The following is a 20,990-nucleotide window of genomic DNA, read 5'->3' as shown; positions in this document are numbered from 1 at the left end:
CCGGAACGTTTGGAACGCCGGAACGTTCGGAACGCCGGGAACGTTCGGAATGCCGGGAACGTTCGTAAAGTTCGGAACGCCGGGAACGTTCGCCCCAGCTGTTTTTTGTTATTATTCTGGGTTCAAAAGGACCCAGGGAACGTTTGGAACGCCGGAACATTCGGAACGCCGGAACATTCGGAACGCCGGGAACGTTCGGAACGCCGGGAACGTTTGGAACGCCGGAACATTCGGAACGCCGGGAACGTTCGGAACGCCGGGAACGTTCGGAACGCCGGGAACGTTCGTAAAGTTCGGAACGCCGGGAACGTTCGTAAAGTTCGGAACGCCGGGAACGTTCGGAAAGTTCGGAACGCCGGGAACGTTCGTAAAGTTCGGAACGCCGGGAACGTTCGGAAAGTTCGGAACGCCGGGAACATTCGGAAAGTTCGGAACGCCGGGAACGTTCGTAAAGTTCGGAACGCCGGGAACGTTCGTAAAGTTCGGAACGCCGGGAACGTTCGTAAAGTTCGGAAAGCCGGGACCGTTCGGAAAGTTCGGAAAGCCGGGACCGTTCGGAAAGTTCGGAACGCCGGGAACATTCGGAAAGTTCGGAACGCCGGGAACGTTCGGAAAGTTCGGAACGCCGGGAACATTCGGAAAGTTCGGAACGCCGGGAACGTTCGGAACGCCGGGAACGTTCGTAAAGTTCGGAACGCCGGGAACGTTCGGAAAGTTCGGAACGCCGGGAACGTTCGGAAAGTTCGGAACGCCGGGAACGTTCGTAAAGTTCGGAAAGCCGGGAACGTTCGGAAAGTTCGGAACGCCGGGAACGTTCGTAAAGTTCGGAACGCCGGGAACGTTCGGAAAGTTCGGAACGTCGGGAACATTCGGAAAGTTCGGAACGCCGGGAACGTTCGGAACGCCGGGAACGTTCGTAAAGTTCGGAACGCCGGGAACATTCGGAAAGTTCGGAACGCCGGGAACGTTCGGAACGCCGTGAACGTTTGTAACGCCAGAACGTTCGGAACGCCGGGAACGTTCGGAACGCCGGGAACGTTCGGAAAGTTCGGAATGCCGGGAATGTTTGGAACGCCAGAACATTTGGAACGCCGGGAACGTTCGGAACGCCGGAACATTCGGAACGCCGGGAACGTTCGGAACGCCGGCCCCAGCTGTTTTTGTTATTGTTCTGGGTTCAAAAGGACGTTCGGGATGCCGGGAATGTTCAGAATGAAGGGAACGCCGGGAATGTTCGGACCGCCGGGAACGTTTGGAACGCCGGGAACGTTCGGGAACGCCGGAACGTTCGGGACGCCGGGAATGTTCGGAACTTTGCACATGACATGCAGCCTGGTGAAGGCTTTCATGACAAAGTTGCAGTTTCTTTCAAGCCAGATGCAGGTAACACTCACCCATCTGCAAACCCTGAAAGAAGCCACACCATCAGTTGAACATCTCCAAAAGTACTCATCCATGTTAGGGGCACTGCATGATGTGTTTTCAAGGCCATGCAATCACTGCTGAAGGCTCACACCTGTCCACTTGTGTCAACACGGTCTTTAACATGTGGACGGACGAGGCCGCACTTGTTCTCACTAACCATGACAAAAGAGGGAGATGCACACAACCAAGCCGATTAACACATTGTTCATTCATTTAAAGTCAACATTAAAGGAAAGCTTAAACTAACTGCGGCTTGTGGAGTCAGCGAGTTCAGCAGTGTAGGTGAGTGCACGAGTGGAAACGTATGTATGCGATGTTGTATGATGTAGAAACACGATCCAAAAGAACCAAATGGGTGTCTCAGATGGGTGCTGCTTTTGTTTTGTTTTTGTTTTTTATATGCATTCATTGTATTTTCACCCAGCTCTTCGTCTTTCGTCTGCTAGTTCAACAACAATAACAGTGTGCAAACTGTTTCCACCCCACTGTGTCTCTGGGGGTAGTAGACTCACTCAGCTGTGTCATCACTACCTCCACCAACCGGGGCAGCTGAGGGTGGTGAGTGGGAAGTCATTGGCATTATGAAACAGGCTATAAAAGGTGTTTTGAGAAAAAGTGTGTGTCGAAACCATGAGAGGTCCTTGAGCATGCAGCCATAACTGGCAACGCAAAATATTGTGCAGTTGGCTGCAGCAGAATGGGAGATTTGCCGTGGACAGACACAGAGGCGCACACTCCAAACATGCTCACACGGGACCGATTGCATATTCTCCTGGCGGAGACCAGCTGCTGATATGTCTACAGTCGCAGCATGGTTGTCATTGATACTGTACTTTAGTATAACTTAAAGTACCTTATTGAGTCTTCTACCAAACTTTTATCTTATAGGAGACATGCGTCCCTGAGTAATGCTCTTGGTCAACAGATGGCGCTGATGCAGCAAAGACTGTAATAATCAACCCTCATGACAATCCTAAGAAGAAGAGAAGCCCCCCCCCCTATTGTCTTCTATCACGTCCTCAGTTAGGGTTTAAGTATCAGTGAACCAGCAGCTTTCTTCATCTTGTTGAAAAACTTCGACCATTGAAAATGAGCGGAAGAGGCAAAGGAGGAAAAGGACTCGGTAAAGGAGGCGCTAAGCGGCACCGTAAAGTGCTCCGTGATAACATCCAGGGAATGGGAACGGTTTGTAAATGTGAATGGTGGTTAAAAGATTTCTCACATACTGAGCATCTAAAACGTTTCTCACCAGCACTACATCTTGAATCACTGACAGACTTCATCAGGTTTCAAAGAGTTTAAACCTGACTGAGGTTCTCTGGTCTCCTTCCAATCATCAGTGTCAGAAGATTCTCCAGTCTTCTCATCAGTATCTGGTTCTGGATGTCTATCTGGATCTGAGTTCCTGTCTGGTTCTGGTCCTCCACAGTCCTCTGCATCTGTTTCCATCTGTTCAGTTTGCATTTGATGAAGCTGTGAGGACTGAGCTTCCTCTTCATCATCTTCACTCTTCACAGGAGTGAATGAGGACTTGATATCAGCCTCCTCCAGCCCTTGAAGCTGCTCTCCTTCCTGACTGGTGCAGAGTTCCTCCTGTTCCTCTTTAATGTGTGGGGGCTCTGGGTCCTCCTGGTCCAGACTGGAGCTCCACTCCTGCTGATCAGGGGGAACCTCTTCTTTAACCACCAACAGCTGCTGGACGTCTGCTCCGTGTAACCGAAGCTGAGGGTTGAAAACAGCGTCCAGTAGTTTCTGTTTTCGCTCGTTCTCCTCTTTCAAAGCAGAAACTTCCTCCTCGTACTCTGCTATCGTTCCTTCAAACAGACCAAATATCTCTTCAGCAGCCGCAGTTAGTCGCTGGTTGACTAAAGATCTCAGCATTTGGACTTTAGACATGTTCACTAAACCACAGAAAGCATCCGGTTTCTCCTCTGCCACTGGTCGTTAGATGTTTTTGGAGCAATGAATGTTGACCAACAACCGAAACCCGCTTTTAAATATCCACGGAGCGCGTGGGACGTTTCCGGACAAACAGAAAAGATGCTTCCAGCAGAAGAACAGCGGGCGGGACACTCTATATTTTGGCGGACAATTTGAAAGCATTTTCCGCCAATGAGCAGCGGAGACTCGGCGGTGGGTCGCTGCTCTGGGCGGGGCTGAGCTCTAGGATGAGCCTCTCACCAATCAGGAGCCGGAGGTCTGAAGCTGCGTCACCATTTCACAGCCGGTCCACAGCTTAAGAGCAGCGTGTCTCCTCTTTGACTGCATGTTCCTCCTGATCAGAGAAAGAAGAAGTCATGGCAAGAACCAAGCAGACCGCTCGTAAATCCACCGGAGGCAAAGCCCCCAGGAAGCAGCTGGCCACCAAGGCTGCCCGTAAGAGCGCCCCGGCCACCGGCGGCGTGAAGAAGCCACACCGTTACAGGCCCGGTACCGTGGCTCTGAGAGAGATCCGTCGCTACCAGAAATCCACGGAGCTGCTGATCCGCAAGCTGCCCTTCCAGCGTCTGGTGAGAGAAATCGCTCAGGACTTCAAGACCGACCTGCGCTTCCAGAGCTCCGCTGTTATGGCTCTGCAGGAGTCCAGTGAGGCTTACCTGGTCGGCCTGTTCGAGGACACCAACCTGTGCGCCATCCACGCCAAGAGGGTCACCATCATGCCCAAAGACATCCAGCTGGCCCGTCGCATCCGCGGAGAGCGAGCTTAAGCTGTCTGCTGATCCACAAACCACAACGGCTCTTTTAAGAGCCACCTCACTCTCTCTGAAGAGCTCATTCCTCTTCTGCTGCAAACGTGTTTTACCATCAATGACCACGGACAAACTCAGTCCTTCTGTACTACAAAATTGGTTTAATTTGCATTGTTCACGTTGTATAATGAACAATGTCAGTTTGAGATTATTACCCGATATGTCTTATTTAAATATACTCTGCTACGTGTGAGTTCGTAGTTAATAGCCGATGCTGCCTAAACGTGGTTACTGCTTTGTCTGTTGTCTCATATCATGAACACGTGCAGTGCACCAAAACATCAGCTTGTTAAATTGTAGTACTTGAATAATGAAAGTTGAGTCAAGGAAGTCCAGAGTCGAAATCAATTTAAGGAATGCTGAATGAATAATGCATAAACAAATCACCTAAATATTGAACATAATATATGATCGTGATAAAATATTATTTCTGCCACATTACCACAATTGAACGTGAATAAACTGCCAGTGGTCGTAAACACTGAATTATTTGTATGTATTAATTGTATTTATTTATGTAAATAAAGGCTTACTTTTAAAGTATTTGGGTGAACGTTTCAGGCTGTAGTGTTGAGATGTGAGAGTCTGACTGTAAAACGAGTTGATTTACTCTGAACTTTGACTTTATTGCTGGCTGTGTTGTCATGACAGTAACACCACGAAGCATCACATGTGAAATCCTTCAAGTTTATTTCCTGTTTGCACTTTTAACTATTCTACATAAAATAATGAATAATAACAATCCTTTTGCAGGATTATCCTCTGGGCTGTGTGAGTGCTTCATCATGACTTTCCACCTCATAAAAGTCACGTTCAAGCGTTCTCAAATGAACAGTGCCAACACAAACTATAAATAATGTTTTCACTAAGGCAGTCTAACAGGCTGCACATGTTTCTGCTCACAACTATGGTCTGTATTACAATACATTACAATACATTACAATAGTAAATGTGAAAACAATGAAAACACAACTTAGAGCAGGGATTCCCAAAGTGTGGTGCTCTAGGGGTGCGCAAGAGGAAAAATGTAATGGTGGTCTAATGGTGTAATAATTAATATTAAATATAATTTAAAAAAATTATAAATACAAACAACAATCACATGAGTTATAAAAATTCCCTTTCTAACATTTAAATTAAAAACTTACAATTTAATAGCGAACTTCATTCATTCAGCTTCACTTGGATTGGCAATGCAGATTGCCCAAAGCCACAGTGCGTGGTGTGCAGTGAGGTTCTGGCTAACAGCTGTCAAAAACAGCTGCAGTCTCATTCATGTGTTGGGTCTACAAAACACGCACTACGGGCTTCATATCTGGTCAGTTACAGAATAGCGAGAAAGGGGCTACCTCACACAATCGCCGAAGACGTGTGGTCGCCAACTGCCAAAGAGATGGTGGAATGTATGATTGGAGAGAGTAACTTTATTGTAATTCGATTCAGATTAATGTAACCGCTATGTGGTTTATTGTAAATGAAATGTGATTCAATCTGCCTCTGAGCCTGTGCGTGTGTCCAAAGTGGCGCCTTGTGTAACTGAAATGTTTTGAAACTTTGTTGCAGTGTTTCAGGGCATTTTCACAGCCGTAGTTCGTTTGCTTTGTTCCGATTCAGGGTTTAATATGATACAATGTTGCACTTGCCCAGCGGACTAAATCTTGTAAACAAACGCCACGCGCGAGCAAACTGTTCTCTCATTGGTCCGATTGTTATACGGCTATAAATAGGCTCTGTTGATTTTATTTTTTTTAAGGTGTGGTTGGGGGTGCGTGAAGCGTGAACCCGGTTGGGATGTAGAAGGGGGTGGGCGGCCTAAAAAGTTTGGGAACCGCTGATTTAGAGAACCAGACGAGGTGTTACGATGTCATATCTGAATATAAACTGACGCTTTAATATAAGATGATATCCAAATAAACACAATAAAACAGATTAAAAATATCTGCCTCTACGAACATCTCATGAAGGGCAGCAGATTGTCTGAACTTCAAACTGCATAAGTTACTGACTGCACACATTTATATTGTTATTCTGCAGTCACACTGTGTTAACATGGTTCACTTTGAGTTGGATCTTCTCAACATGTGTTCATGCTCGTGGAACTATAATACAGACAGAACACGCGCGGCCCGAGAGCGGACGGTCGTCAGCGGGACCAAGTGGACGTGCGGCCCGTGTTTGTCCGGTGCGGGCTGGTGAGCCAGGCCAAAGGCTCCGCGTACATCGAGGCTGGAAACACCAAGTTGATGTGCTGCGTTTATGGCCCCAGAGAAACGGAGCGCAAAGATGAGACCGATATGAAATGTGGAAGGTATGTCGGGATTTCATTCATGTACTTATTTTATTTATCTTTATTAATCTAGAGACGTACACATTCTGCCTGAATTCATAAGTAGTAACACTCTGTTTCGTATGACAAGCAGCTTATGTTAGCTGAACGTTAACGTTAGCTCACATTAGCAAACTTCAGATAGTCAGTTCAAGTATTCAACAGAAGTTAAATACTCGTGCTTAAAATAAGAACTTCTTTCCAACGTTGTACAAAAAATAAACCACTAGCGTTACCACTAATAATGCTGTCACATATAATGCCATTTTCAATCATGCAAGTCTGTAAACTGAGTTTAGCCAGGTTTGCCCTCAAGCAGCTTTCATCCCTACTTATACTATGCATTTGAAGTGGACACTGATGTTTGTTGTGGGGTTCTACAGGAAGAGAGTACATGAACACAACAAAGCTGTATTATAATAGTATTTCTCCGTGTATCCAGGTTGACTACTGACATGCGCTTCGCTCCATTCTCCTGCCCGGAGAGGGGCTCCTGGATTCAGGGGAGCCAGGACAAGGACCTCTCCCTGATGCTGCACGAGAGTCTGCAGCCAGCCGTGTGCCTCCACAAATACCCCCGCTCTCAGGTCGAGGTCAACGTGATGGTTCTGGAGAACAGCGGTTCTGTTCTGGCCCACGCGGTCACGTGCGCTTCGCTCGCCCTCGCAGACGCAGGGATCGAAATGTACGATCTGGTACTCGGCTGTTCCATACACCAGGATGGCGCCTCTTACGTGGTCGACCCTTCTTACGCGGAGGAAAACTGCTTCGGCTCAGTCAGCGGCGAGAACCAGGGCGGTCTGACCGTCGCCTTCCTCCCCAGCCTGAACCAGATTTCTGGGCTGCAGTCGGATGGAGAAATGGCCGAAGAGACTCTGACAGCCGGGGTGCGGACCTGCATTGAGGGATGCTATAAACTGTACCCGGTCATCCAACAAGCCCTGTCCAGGGCTGTGCGCAGGGCTGCACCCCCACCGTCAGAGAGCTGAGAGATGCTCTAACCAATAACTGCTCGGTTCATTGCTTTTCTGTTTTACAATTTCCAGTCCTTACTTTGACAACATAACCTATGTTTGCTGTTATGTTCTTGACATGGAAATGTTGAAGATAGTGTGTTTTCTATTAAATCATTTGTCAATGCGTGTAGATGACTATCGTCAAATTTCCTTGAGTCACTGAGAGGCGAAGTAGAGGAGATTTAAACTTGCGGACGCGCTGGCTGCAACGTTAAATGACTTCCGGAATCCAGTGGATGAGTTTCGAGTGTTTATTTGTGGGTAACAAATAAACGTTGATTCTAGATGGCATATAATCATAACTCGATAATTTGTCGGTATTAATGTGAATAACTTGTAGAAATAGCGGTCAACAAAAAATAAGGCTCCCTCTCTCACCCCCTCTCCTTCCAATCCTTCCCCTAGTCTAACTCTGACAGCTGATAAACCCCCATTGTGGCTATTCTCAGCACTACGTGACTCAATCACCGGAAGTGACGAAAAAGGGCGTACAAAAATGACACAGGCCACACCTGGCTCCTACAATGCGCTTGTATGGTCCATTCTGTATTTGGGTTATGAAACCTCAAATTTGCCTGACATTTGGGAAGGAGAACACACTTTCTAGGTTGGATTAATGAGGTTTCTCACCTGGGATTGTTCCTGAATGTATTGTCATGGTGCAAACTACGAAGTGGAAAAATAACTAAAGGAATGCACTCGTGTGAAAATTGGCAGACATAATATGAACATAAAATCTCCATCTCAGCTGTTGCTCTGCCATTGGCTATGCAGGAGTTGCTGTGTCGTGAGAAATAACCTCAATGCCACTCGCGGTCCCCCTACCTACGGTCCAGTCACCCAGTGGCTTGTGGGTATCGGTTGTGACTTTTTTTTTTTTGACCATGTAGGTTTTATGTTTTGTAAAATTTCCTCAAGCCAAGAAAAGCATTTTTTCCCACTCACAATGTTAAACTACTGTGCAGTGGGCTGCATACCCCATTTTTCACAATTTAGAAATGAAATACCGGTAGTAATCACTACAATTGCACATTTATTTTCCTCTAAAGCAGGGGTCTTCAACTAAAATTCCGAACGGTCCAGATTGAGAAAATCATCTCGGGCAAAGGTCCGGAACATTACAATAATGTCTAACCCGTGATATCTATCTATCTATCTATTATATCTATCTATCTATTATATCTATCTATTATATCTATCTATCTATTATATCTATATATAATATATCTAATCTATATATTATATATCTAATCTATATATAATATATCTAATCTATATATTATATATAATCTATATATAATATATCTAATCTATATATTATATATAATCTATATATAATATATCTAATCTATATATTATATCTAATCTATATATTATATAATCTATATATATATATTATATCTAATATATATAAATATATATATAAATATATATAAATATATAAATAAATATATATATATAAATATATATATATAAATATATATAAATATATATATATAAATATATAAATATATATATATAAATATAACTACTAACTAACATCAAGTTATTCTTTGACTTTGAACAATGATGGAACTATACCTGAGTGTCTCATCTTCTGGGGTGTCTTCTTAGCAACACATAAGCATAAAAAACAAAAACTGCTCCTTAATGTTATGTAGTATTGTTACTTACATCTTGCTTACATCTTGTATTGTTACTTACATCTTGCAAAAGAGATTTTTCATCTCAATGGGACTACCTGGTTAAATAAAGGTTTAAACATTTTTTTTTAAATTCTTTTTTATTCAAACGTATTGTTCGGTTCGTCATGCGTACCGAACCGTGAGCCTCGTACCGAACGGTTCAATATGAATACGCGTATTGTTACACCCCTAATATATATGTATATACATATATATATGTATGTATATATATATACACATATATATATATGTATGTATATATATACACATATATATGTATGTATATTGTCGAGAAGAGTTGAGCCCACAGAGCTGCCTCGGATACATGCTTGCACATTCAGGGAAAGTCAGGATATAAAAAGCACAAATTATATACTCAGAAATCAATAGTTAAAGTGTAATCAAAGGATAAGGTTTATGATCATTATATAACAAAATGTTTAATCAATATGTAACGAATTTATAATGCATAGAGTGATTTAACAAATATAAAAACTGATTATAATAATGTTATATGTGACCGGAGCCGAGATATGGCAAAAGGGTTTTGTCAGGATGACTCAGCAGAAAGAGTGAAGTTAGGAACAGATGTTTTTGGGTGTGGATCGGAAAAGCAGACGTGGCAGCAAAAGACTGTTGCAAAAGATGAGTCATACAGGCTTAATGTATATAATATAGAATAAGTCTGGACATGTCCAGAACCAAACGCCCACTCAAGTGGGTGGGGGAATGAGATCATGTGTTGGATAGGAGGGGGCAGAACAGACAGCCCAAATCATGGATAAAAGGAGACGCTTGCAAGCCCCAAACGGGGATTTCTACACGAGAGCCGTCCAAGTGCTCTGAGGAGAAGATACGGACGATCGTAACTGAAGTATTGAGGACTTCGTCTCTGTTCACGGAAAGAAGACCGCTGTTCGTGGACAACAAGATTTAAAGACGGAGATTTTCCTCTCCCCACTGCTCGCCTTTAACAACTGAACAACGGAGAAGACGCAGCAGCCATAGAAAGACTTTGTACTGAGTTTTGAGGACTGTTGAACGGACTCTGCTGCAGAGCAGGAGGACCGAGGGTCTGGCCAGACCTTCGCTCCTAAGAACTCCAAAAGAACCTTTTCATCGCACCATTGAAGATCCAGCTCCAACCGAGCCGTCTCGGCATCTAAAACTAATGAGTATAATCTAAGAAGAAAATTAAAGTAACGTATCAAGTGTAGTGACGTTTTATGTGAGCTGTAGCTTAACCCTTGCAAACTAACTAAATATAACCTGCAATAAATATCTAATCTGCATTTAAAGTAAAATTCTCAAGTGCATTTATTTGCTCAAGTAGTAAAAAGTTCCTCGTGGCAGTAAAAAGTTAAAGCCATTGTATGTCTAACAACTGAGTTCTGTAAGGTTATCCTAGAGACCGAATCCACTTAACAATCCCTTACGGTTTTAGAAAGAAGAGATCCTAGCCGTTAAAACCTAACCTGGCATTTACCAAGAGCACGGATCCATAAGAGGGAAGCTGCCATAACCGACGCGACTGGTGGGAGCGCCCGGGGCCAGGACTGGTCTCTCGGCCGAGCGCGCTCAGACCGGAGGAAGCAGGGTAGACGTCGGGAGTAACGGCAGTTAGCGGAGCCAGGCGAGTTCCCTCGCAAGAACACCAGCTCGACAATCTTTTAATAGAGAGCTGAATCAGTAAGTAGCCCCGTATCGGGCCAGAAGTACCCCAGGATCTAACAATATATATATATACACATATATATGTATGTATATATATATATATATATATATATATATATTCAAGACGTCTAGTAGTAGTAACGTCTCTGTGTCGTCAACAACTGTCAAATCAAATAAAGTACACTAATTATATTTTAACAAATTATTATTCTCAGTTTTCAAATTTAACTTGATGGATTATAAATAAGACATAGAAATACATAAATAAATGTTCTTCTCATTTCAAGTACAATAATGTCTGAATTAAAGAATAACTGATACAACAGAAAGCTTTTCAAAAATGTGCATCTTAAAATAAAGTACTAAAATAAAGTAAACTAATTTCACTGAACTGTCCTGCAGCTTTAAATTCATTCGTTCGGAACGCCGGCCCCAGCTGTTTTTTGTTATTGTTCTGGGTTCAAAAGGACGTTCGGGACGCCGGGAATGTTCGGAATGAAGGGAACGCCGGGAACGTTCGGACCGCCGGGAACGTTCGGAACGCCGGGAACGTTCGGAAAGTTCGGAACGCCGGGAACGTTTGGAACGCCGGGAACATTCGGAACTCCGGGAACGTTCGGAAAGTTCGGAACGCCGGAAACGTTCGGAACGCCGGGAACGTTCGGAACGCCGGGAACGTTTGGAACACCGGAACATTCGGAACGCCGGGAACGTTCGGAACGCCGGGAACGTTCGGAAAGTTCGGAACGCCGGGAACGTTTGGAACGCCGGAACATTCGGAACGCCGGGAACGTTCGGAACGGCGGGAACGTTCGGAAAGTTCGGAACGCCGGGAACGTTTGGAACGCCGGAACATTCGGAACGCCGGGAACGTTCGGAACGCCGGGAACGTTCGGAAAGTTCGGAACGCCGGGAACGTTCGGCCCCAGCTGTTTTTTGTTATTATTCTGGGTTCAAAAGGACGTTCGGGACGCCGGGAATGTTCAGAATGAAGGGAACGCCGGGAACGTTCGGACCGCCGGCAACGTTCGGAACGCCGGGAACGTTTGGAACGCCGGAACGTTCAGAACGCCGGAACGTTCGGAACACCGGCCCCAGCTGTTTTTTGTTATTGTTCTGGAACGCCGGGAACGTTCGTAAAGTTCGGAACGCCGGGAACGTTCGTAAAGTTCGGAACGCCGGGAACGTTCGCCCCAGCTGTTTTTTGTTATTATTCTGGGTTCAAAAGGACCCAGGGAACGTTTGGAACGCCGGAACATTCGGAACGCCGGAACATTCGGAACGCCGGGAACGTTCGGAACGCCGGGAACGTTTGGAACGCCGGAACATTCGGAACGCCGGGAACGTTCGGAACGCCGGGAACGTTCGTAAAGTTCGGAACGCCGGGAACGTTCGTAAAGTTCGGAACGCCGGGAACGTTCGTAAAGTTCGGAACGCCGGGAACATCGTAAAGTTCGGAACGCCGGGAACGTTTGTAAAGTTCGGAACGCCGGGAACGTTCGTAAAGTTCGGAACGCCGGGAACGTTCGTAAAGTTCGGAACGCCGGGAACGTTCCTAAAGTTCGGAACATCGGGAACGTTCGTAAAGTTCGGAACGCCGGGAACGTTTGGAACGCCGGAACGTTCGGAACGCCGGGAACGTTCGGAATGCCGGGAACGTTCGTAAAGTTCGGAACGCCGGGAACGTTCGCCCCAGCTGTTTTTTGTTATTATTCTGGGTTCAAAAGGACCCAGGGAACGTTTGGAACGCCGGAACATTCGGAACGCCGGAACATTCGGAACGCCGGGAACGTTCGGAACGCCGGGAACGTTTGGAACGCCGGAACATTCGGAACGCCGGGAACGTTCGGAACGCCGGGAACGTTCGGAACGCCGGGAACGTTCGTAAAGTTCGGAACGCCGGGAACGTTCGTAAAGTTCGGAACGCCGGGAACGTTCGTAAAGTTCGGAACGCCGGGAACGTTCGTAAAGTTCGGAACGCCGGGAACATCGTAAAGTTCGGAACGCCGGGAACGTTCGTAAAGTTCGGAACGCCGGGAACGTTCGTAAAGTTCGGAACGCCGGGAACGTTCGTAAAGTTCGGAACGCCGGGAACGTTCGTAAAGTTCGGAACGCCGGGAACGTTCGTAAAGCCGGGAACGTTCGTAAAGTTCGGAACGCCGGGAACGTTCGTAAAGTTCGGAACGCCGGGAACGTTCGTAAAGTTCGGAACGCCGGGAACATTCGGAAAGTTCGGAACGCCGGGAACGTTCGGAACGCCGGGAACGTTCGTAAAGTTCGGAACGCCGGGAACGTTCGTAAAGTTCGGAACGCCGGGAACGTTCGTAAAGTTCGGAACGCCGGGAACGTTCGTAAAGTTCGGAACGCCGGGAACGTTCGGAAAGTTCGGAACGCCGGGAACATTCGGAAAGTTCGGAACGCCGGGAACGTTCGTAAAGTTCGGAACGCCGGGAACGTTCGTAAAGTTCGGAACGCCGGGAACGTTCGTAAAGTTCGGAAAGCCGGGACCGTTCGGAAAGTTCGGAAAGCCGGGACCGTTCGGAAAGTTCGGAACGCCGGGAACATTCGGAAAGTTCGGAACGCCGGGAACGTTCGGAAAGTTCGGAACGCCGGGAACATTCGGAAAGTTCGGAACGCCGGGAACGTTCGGAACGCCGGGAACGTTCGTAAAGTTCGGAACGCCGGGAACGTTCGGAAAGTTCGGAACGCCGGGAACGTTCGGAAAGTTCGGAACGCCGGGAACGTTCGTAAAGTTCGGAAAGCCGGGAACGTTCGGAAAGTTCGGAACGCCGGGAACGTTCGTAAAGTTCGGAACGCCGGGAACGTTCGGAAAGTTCGGAACGTCGGGAACATTCGGAAAGTTCGGAACGCCGGGAACGTTCGGAACGCCGGGAACGTTCGTAAAGTTCGGAACGCCGGGAACGTTCGTAAAGTTCGGAAAGCCGGGAACGTTCGGAAAGTTCGGAACGCCGGGAACGTTCGGAAAGTTCGGAACGCCGGGAACATTCGGAAAGTTCGGAACGCCGGGAACGTTCGGAACGCCGGGAACGTTTGGAACGCCGGAACATTCGGAACGCCGGGAACGTTCGGAATGCCGGGAACGTTCGTAAAGTTTGCAACGCCGGGAACGTTCGTAAAGTTCGGAACGCCGGGAACGTTCGTAAAGTTCGGAACGCCGGGAACATTCGGAAAGTTCGGAACGCCGGGAACGTTCGGAACGCCGTGAACGTTTGTAACGCCAGAACGTTCGGAACGCCGGGAACGTTCGGAACGCCGGGAACGTTCGGAAAGTTCGGAATGCCGGGAATGTTTGGAACGCCAGAACATTTGGAACGCCGGGAACGTTCGGAACGCCGGAACATTCGGAACGCCGGGAACGTTCGGAACGCCGGCCCCAGCTGTTTTTGTTATTGTTCTGGGTTCAAAAGGACGTTCGGGATGCCGGGAATGTTCAGAATGAAGGGAACGCCGGGAATGTTCGGACCGCCGGGAACGTTTGGAACGCCGGGAACGTTCGGGAACGCCGGAACGTTCGGGACGCCGGGAATGTTCGGAACTTTGCACATGACATGCAGCCTGGTGAAGGCTTTCATGACAAAGTTGCAGTTTCTTTCAAGCCAGATGCAGGTAACACTCACCCATCTGCAAACCCTGAAAGAAGCCACACCATCAGTTGAACATCTCCAAAAGTACTCATCCATGTTAGGGGCACTGCATGATGTGTTTTCAAGGCCATGCAATCACTGCTGAAGGCTCACACCTGTCCACTTGTGTCAACACGGTCTTTAACATGTGGACGGACGAGGCCGCACTTGTTCTCACTAACCATGACAAAAGAGGGAGATGCACACAACCAAGCCGATTAACACATTGTTCATTCATTTAAAGTCAACATTAAAGGAAAGCTTAAACTAACTGCGGCTTGTGGAGTCAGCGAGTTCAGCAGTGTAGGTGAGTGCACGAGTGGAAACGTATGTATGCGATGTTGTATGATGTAGAAACACGATCCAAAAGAACCAAATGGGTGTCTCAGATGGGTGCTGCTTTTGTTTTGTTTTTGTTTTTTATATGCATTCATTGTATTTTCACCCAGCTCTTCGTCTTTCGTCTGCTAGTTCAACAACAATAACAGTGTGCAAACTGTTTCCACCCCACTGTGTCTCTGGGGGTAGTAGACTCACTCAGCTGTGTCATCACTACCTCCACCAACCGGGGCAGCTGAGGGTGGTGAGTGGGAAGTCATTGGCATTATGAAACAGGCTATAAAAGGTGTTTTGAGAAAAAGTGTGTGTCGAAACCATGAGAGGTCCTTGAGCATGCAGCCATAACTGGCAACGCAAAATATTGTGCAGTTGGCTGCAGCAGAATGGGAGATTTGCCGTGGACAGACACAGAGGCGCACACTCCAAACATGCTCACACGGGACCGATTGCATATTCTCCTGGCGGAGACCAGCTGCTGATATGTCTACAGTCGCAGCATGGTTGTCATTGATACTGTACTTTAGTATAACTTAAAGTACCTTATTGAGTCTTCTACCAAACTTTTATCTTATAGGAGACATGCGTCCCTGAGTAATGCTCTTGGTCAACAGATGGCGCTGATGCAGCAAAGACTGTAATAATCAACCCTCATGACAATCCTAAGAAGAAGAGAAGCCCCCCCCCCCCTATTGTCTTCTATCACGTCCTCAGTTAGGGTTTAAGTATCAGTGAACCAGCAGCTTTCTTCATCTTGTTGAAAAACTTCGACCATTGAAAATGAGCGGAAGAGGCAAAGGAGGAAAAGGACTCGGTAAAGGAGGCGCTAAGCGGCACCGTAAAGTGCTCCGTGATAACATCCAGGGAATGGGAACGGTTTGTAAATGTGAATGGTGGTTAAAAGATTTCTCACATACTGAGCATCTAAAACGTTTCTCACCAGCACTACATCTTGAATCACTGACAGACTTCATCAGGTTTCAAAGAGTTTAAACCTGACTGAGGTTCTCTGGTCTCCTTCCAATCATCAGTGTCAGAAGATTCTCCAGTCTTCTCATCAGTATCTGGTTCTGGATGTCTATCTGGATCTGAGTTCCTGTCTGGTTCTGGTCCTCCACAGTCCTCTGCATCTGTTTCCATCTGTTCAGTTTGCATTTGATGAAGCTGTGAGGACTGAGCTTCCTCTTCATCATCTTCACTCTTCACAGGAGTGAATGAGGACTTGATATCAGCCTCCTCCAGCCCTTGAAGCTGCTCTCCTTCCTGACTGGTGCAGAGTTCCTCCTGTTCCTCTTTAATGTGTGGGGGCTCTGGGTCCTCCTGGTCCAGACTGGAGCTCCACTCCTGCTGATCAGGGGGAACCTCTTCTTTAACCACCAACAGCTGCTGGACGTCTGCTCCGTGTAACCGAAGCTGAGGGTTGAAAACAGCGTCCAGTAGTTTCTGTTTTCGCTCGTTCTCCTCTTTCAAAGCAGAAACTTCCTCCTCGTACTCTGCTATCGTTCCTTCAAACAGACCAAATATCTCTTCAGCAGCCGCAGTTAGTCGCTGGTTGACTAAAGATCTCAGCATTTGGACTTTAGACATGTTCACTAAACCACAGAAAGCATCCGGTTTCTCCTCTGCCACTGGTCGTTAGATGTTTTTGGAGCAATGAATGTTGACCAACAACCGAAACCCGCTTTTAAATATCCACGGAGCGCGTGGGACGTTTCCGGACAAACAGAAAAGATGCTTCCAGCAGAAGAACAGCGGGCGGGACACTCTATATTTTGGCGGACAATTTGAAAGCATTTTCCGCCAATGAGCAGCGGAGACTCGGCGGTGGGTCGCTGCTCTGGGCGGGGCTGAGCTCTAGGATGAGCCTCTCACCAATCAGGAGCCGGAGGTCTGAAGCTGCGTCACCATTTCACAGCCGGTCCACAGCTTAAGAGCAGCGTGTCTCCTCTTTGACTGCATGTTCCTCCTGATCAGAGAAAGAAGAAGTCATGGCAAGAACCAAGCAGACCGCTCGTAAATCCACCGGAGGCAAAGCCCCCAGGAAGCAGCTGGCCACCAAGGCTGCCCGTAAGAGCGCCCCGGCCACCGGCGGCGTGAAGAAGCCACACCGTTACAGGCCCGGTACCGTGGCTCTGAGAGAGATCCGTCGCTACCAGAAATCCACGGAGCTGCTGATCCGCAAGCTGCCCTTCCAGCGTCTGGTGAGAGAAATCGCTCAGGACTTCAAGACCGACCTGCGCTTCCAGAGCTCCGCTGTTATGGCTCTGCAGGAGTCCAGTGAGGCTTACCTGGTCGGCCTGTTCGAGGACACCAACCTGTGCGCCATCCACGCCAAGAGGGTCACCATCATGCCCAAAGACATCCAGCTGGCCCGTCGCATCCGCGGAGAGCGAGCTTAAGCTGTCTGCTGATCCACAAACCACAACGGCTCTTTTAAGAGCCACCTCACTCTCTCTGAAGAGCTCATTCCTCTTCTGCTGCAAACGTGTTTTACCATCAATGACCACGGACAAACTCAGTCCTTCTGTACTACAAAATTGGTTTAATTTGCATTGTTCACGTTGTATAATGAACAATGTCAGTTTGAGATTATTACCCGATATGTCTTATTTAAATATACTCTGCTACGTGTGAGTTCGTAGTTAATAGCCGATGCTGCCTAAACGTGGTTACTGCTTTGTCTGTTGTCTCATATCATGAACACGTGCAGTGCACCAAAACATCAGCTTGTTAAATTGTAGTACTTGAATAATGAAAGTTGAGTCAAGGAAGTCCAGAGTCGAAATCAATTTAAGGAATGCTGAATGAATAATGCATAAACAAATCACCTAAATATTGAACATAATATATGATCGTGATAAAATATTATTTCTGCCACATTACCACAATTGAACGTGAATAAACTGCCAGTGGTCGTAAACACTGAATTATTTGTATGTATTAATTGTATTTATTTATGTAAATAAAGGCTTACTTTTAAAGTATTTGGGTGAACGTTTCAGGCTGTAGTGTTGAGATGTGAGAGTCTGACTGTAAAACGAGTTGATTTACTCTGAACTTTGACTTTATTGCTGGCTGTGTTGTCATGACAGTAACACCACGAAGCATCACATGTGAAATCCTTCAAGTTTATTTCCTGTTTGCACTTTTAACTATTCTACATAAAATAATGAATAATAACAATCCTTTTGCAGGATTATCCTCTGGGCTGTGTGAGTGCTTCATCATGACTTTCCACCTCATAAAAGTCACGTTCAAGCGTTCTCAAATGAACAGTGCCAACACAAACTATAAATAATGTTTTCACTAAGGCAGTCTAACAGGCTGCACATGTTTCTGCTCACAACTATGGTCTGTATTACAATACATTACAATACATTACAATAGTAAATGTGAAAACAATGAAAACACAACTTAGAGCAGGGATTCCCAAAGTGTGGTGCTCTAGGGGTGCGCAAGAGGAAAAATGTAATGGTGGTCTAATGGTGTAATAATTAATATTAAATATAATTTAAAAAAATTATAAATACAAACAACAATCACATGAGTTATAAAAATTCCCTTTCTAACATTTAAATTAAAAACTTACAATTTAATAGCGAACTTCATTCATTCAGCTTCACTTGGATTGGCAATGCAGATTGCCCAAAGCCACAGTGCGTGGTGTGCAGTGAGGTTCTGGCTAACAGCTGTCAAAAACAGCTGCAGTCTCATTCATGTGTTGGGTCTACAAAACACGCACTACGGGCTTCATATCTGGTCAGTTACAGAATAGCGAGAAAGGGGCTACCTCACACAATCGCCGAAGACGTGTGGTCGCCAACTGCCAAAGAGATGGTGGAATGTATGATTGGAGAGAGTAACTTTATTGTAATTCGATTCAGATTAATGTAACCGCTATGTGGTTTATTGTAAATGAAATGTGATTCAATCTGCCTCTGAGCCTGTGCGTGTGTCCAAAGTGGCGCCTTGTGTAACTGAAATGTTTTGAAACTTTGTTGCAGTGTTTCAGGGCATTTTCACAGCCGTAGTTCGTTTGCTTTGTTCCGATTCAGGGTTTAATATGATACAATGTTGCACTTGCCCAGCGGACTAAATCTTGTAAACAAACGCCACGCGCGAGCAAACTGTTCTCTCATTGGTCCGATTGTTATACGGCTATAAATAGGCTCTGTTGATTTTATTTTTTTTAAGGTGTGGTTGGGGGTGCGTGAAGCGTGAACCCGGTTGGGATGTAGAAGGGGGTGGGCGGCCTAAAAAGTTTGGGAACCGCTGATTTAGAGAACCAGACGAGGTGTTACGATGTCATATCTGAATATAAACTGACGCTTTAATATAAGATGATATCCAAATAAACACAATAAAACAGATTAAAAATATCTGCCTCTACGAACATCTCATGAAGGGCAGCAGATTGTCTGAACTTCAAACTGCATAAGTTACTGACTGCACACATTTATATTGTTATTCTGCAGTCACACTGTGTTAACATGGTTCACTTTGAGTTGGATCTTCTCAACATGTGTTCATGCTCGTGGAACTATAATACAGACAGAACACTAAATTAATATCTGCTGATATGTCTACACAGAGTCACATCATGATTGTCCTCAATATTGTACTTCAGTAATTATAAAGTACATCTTTGAGTACACAATGTTATTGCTTATTGCAACGTTATTGCTACAGCAACAAGCAGTAGGAGACAGCAGGTGGTGCTAACGAGTTTAATTATCACCCTTCAGTTAAATCCAAAGAAGAAGAGAAGCCCCACCTCTATCTTCTATCACGTGGAGATATCACTTCTATCACTTTGCTGATATCACGAGGAGACCCGCGGTGTGTTGAAGGTCTTCCTGGAGAACGTGATCCGTGATGCCGTCACCTACACCGAGCACGCCAAGAGGAAGACTGTGACCGCCATGTATGTGGTGTATGCTCTGAAGAGACAGGGACGCACTCTGTACGGCTTCGGCGGTTAAACTAATCACACGTTGACTATAAAAAGGCCCTTTTAAGGGCCACATACTTACTCAAGAGAGCTGACTTCCTGTTAATAATGCACATGTTGATAAAATTAGCTTATATACAGCTTTAATCAGCAATTAGCTTATATACAGCTTTAATCAGCAATTAGCTTATATGCAGCTTTAAGTAGCAATTGACTTATATACAGTTTAATTAATCACTAGTATATTAGTAGTTTTAATAATCATTACACTTATGAGGCTTTATTAACCACTCACGCATTACACACTTTATACACTAGGGCAAGGGAGAAGCACGAGGGAGATTATTAATTTAACTGCGCCACAAGGAACAGGCAGCCATCTTCAGATAGATAAGACAGTCAGATTCAAGCGAGGGACAACGCCCCAGCTGAGCCCGGCTTCTTCACACACTTCTTTCTCAGGTCTTGCAGGATGCAACACCTCACTCACACTGATGGAAACCAACGCCTATTGGGAGGGGCCAAGGTGGATGGACATCCACGGCCTCCATCCAGGCGCCATAACGTACAAACGTGCCACGCCTGCATCTTTGACTTTGACCAATGTGTATCAAGGGGTGGACCCCCTATATTAAGGTTCACGCTGATGTGTTCAAGCGTGTCTCATGGTGAATCTCTGCGAAGTTCAACCATTAGCACCCAAGCTTGTTTGATTGCTGGGCTGAATAACTCTGTTGATAAATAAATCTATTGCTTTGATATTACTATACGCCTCTGAGAGCTTCTGTTTCATTCTTAAATCCGCTCTAAGTGTGAAAGACAGCTTTATTTTCACAACACACATGTTATTTGAAACATTGTATCTTTTACAGCATTATGTTAGGGCAACAGAACTTCTGTTCGAAGAGAGAATCCGCCCTCCCCCCACGCCATGTGCTCCTCAACCACCTCCAACAACGGAACAGCTGGTTTAAATCAGCTCAATTAATCAACTTTTATTTCTGACTCATGAGTCCATATAGTATAAAAAAAAACAACAAATGCAACAATATATAAACTACAATATGACTACACCAAGTCAGAATCAAAAGGATTTATTATCCTACTAACGCAAAAACTGTTACAAAGCGAATCACACTATTAATATGTCTCATCAAACAGACTAAACATGCCCCTCACTGGT

The 20,990-nt window shown here is 45.9% G+C and overlaps 3 protein-coding genes and 1 pseudogene across 4 annotated transcripts; all 4 read left to right on the top strand.

The window, feature by feature from the left end:
* The first annotated feature begins 3,336 nt into the window (after positions 1-3,336).
* LOC306794909 (histone H3.2) lies at positions 3,337-4,604 on the top strand. Its single transcript, XM_079293155.1, has one exon. The coding sequence runs from the start codon at positions 3,723-3,725 to the stop codon at positions 4,131-4,133; it is 411 nt and encodes a 136-aa protein (XP_079149281.1). The 5' UTR covers positions 3,337-3,722; the 3' UTR covers positions 4,134-4,604.
* A 1,620-nt stretch (positions 4,605-6,224) lies between these two features.
* On the top strand, positions 6,225-7,647 carry LOC306782350 (exosome complex component MTR3-like; the record flags this gene model as incomplete). Its single annotated transcript, XM_079275672.1, has 3 exons — positions 6,225-6,238; positions 6,286-6,483; positions 6,944-7,647. 3 exons carry the CDS (start codon positions 6,225-6,227, stop codon positions 7,488-7,490), a joined length of 759 nt encoding a protein of 252 aa, XP_079131798.1. The 3' UTR covers positions 7,491-7,647.
* A 7,989-nt stretch (positions 7,648-15,636) lies between these two features.
* Positions 15,637-19,838, top strand: LOC306778380 (histone H4-like; annotated as a pseudogene). Its single transcript has 2 exons — positions 15,637-15,736; positions 19,620-19,838. The product of its transcript is annotated as a histone H4-like (transcript).
* On the top strand, positions 16,459-17,726 carry LOC306778371 (histone H3.2). Its single transcript, XM_079269857.1, has one exon. The coding sequence runs from the start codon at positions 16,845-16,847 to the stop codon at positions 17,253-17,255; it is 411 nt and encodes a 136-aa protein (XP_079125983.1). The 5' UTR covers positions 16,459-16,844; the 3' UTR covers positions 17,256-17,726.
* Positions 19,839-20,990: the final 1,152 nt, after the last annotated feature.

This window comes from Melanostigma gelatinosum (genome assembly GCF_949748355.1).
Source record: "Melanostigma gelatinosum genome assembly, chromosome: 1".
NCBI classification, from domain to species: domain Eukaryota; kingdom Metazoa; phylum Chordata; class Actinopteri; order Perciformes; family Zoarcidae; genus Melanostigma; species Melanostigma gelatinosum.
This window is presented reverse-complemented; position numbering and strand designations above follow the sequence as displayed.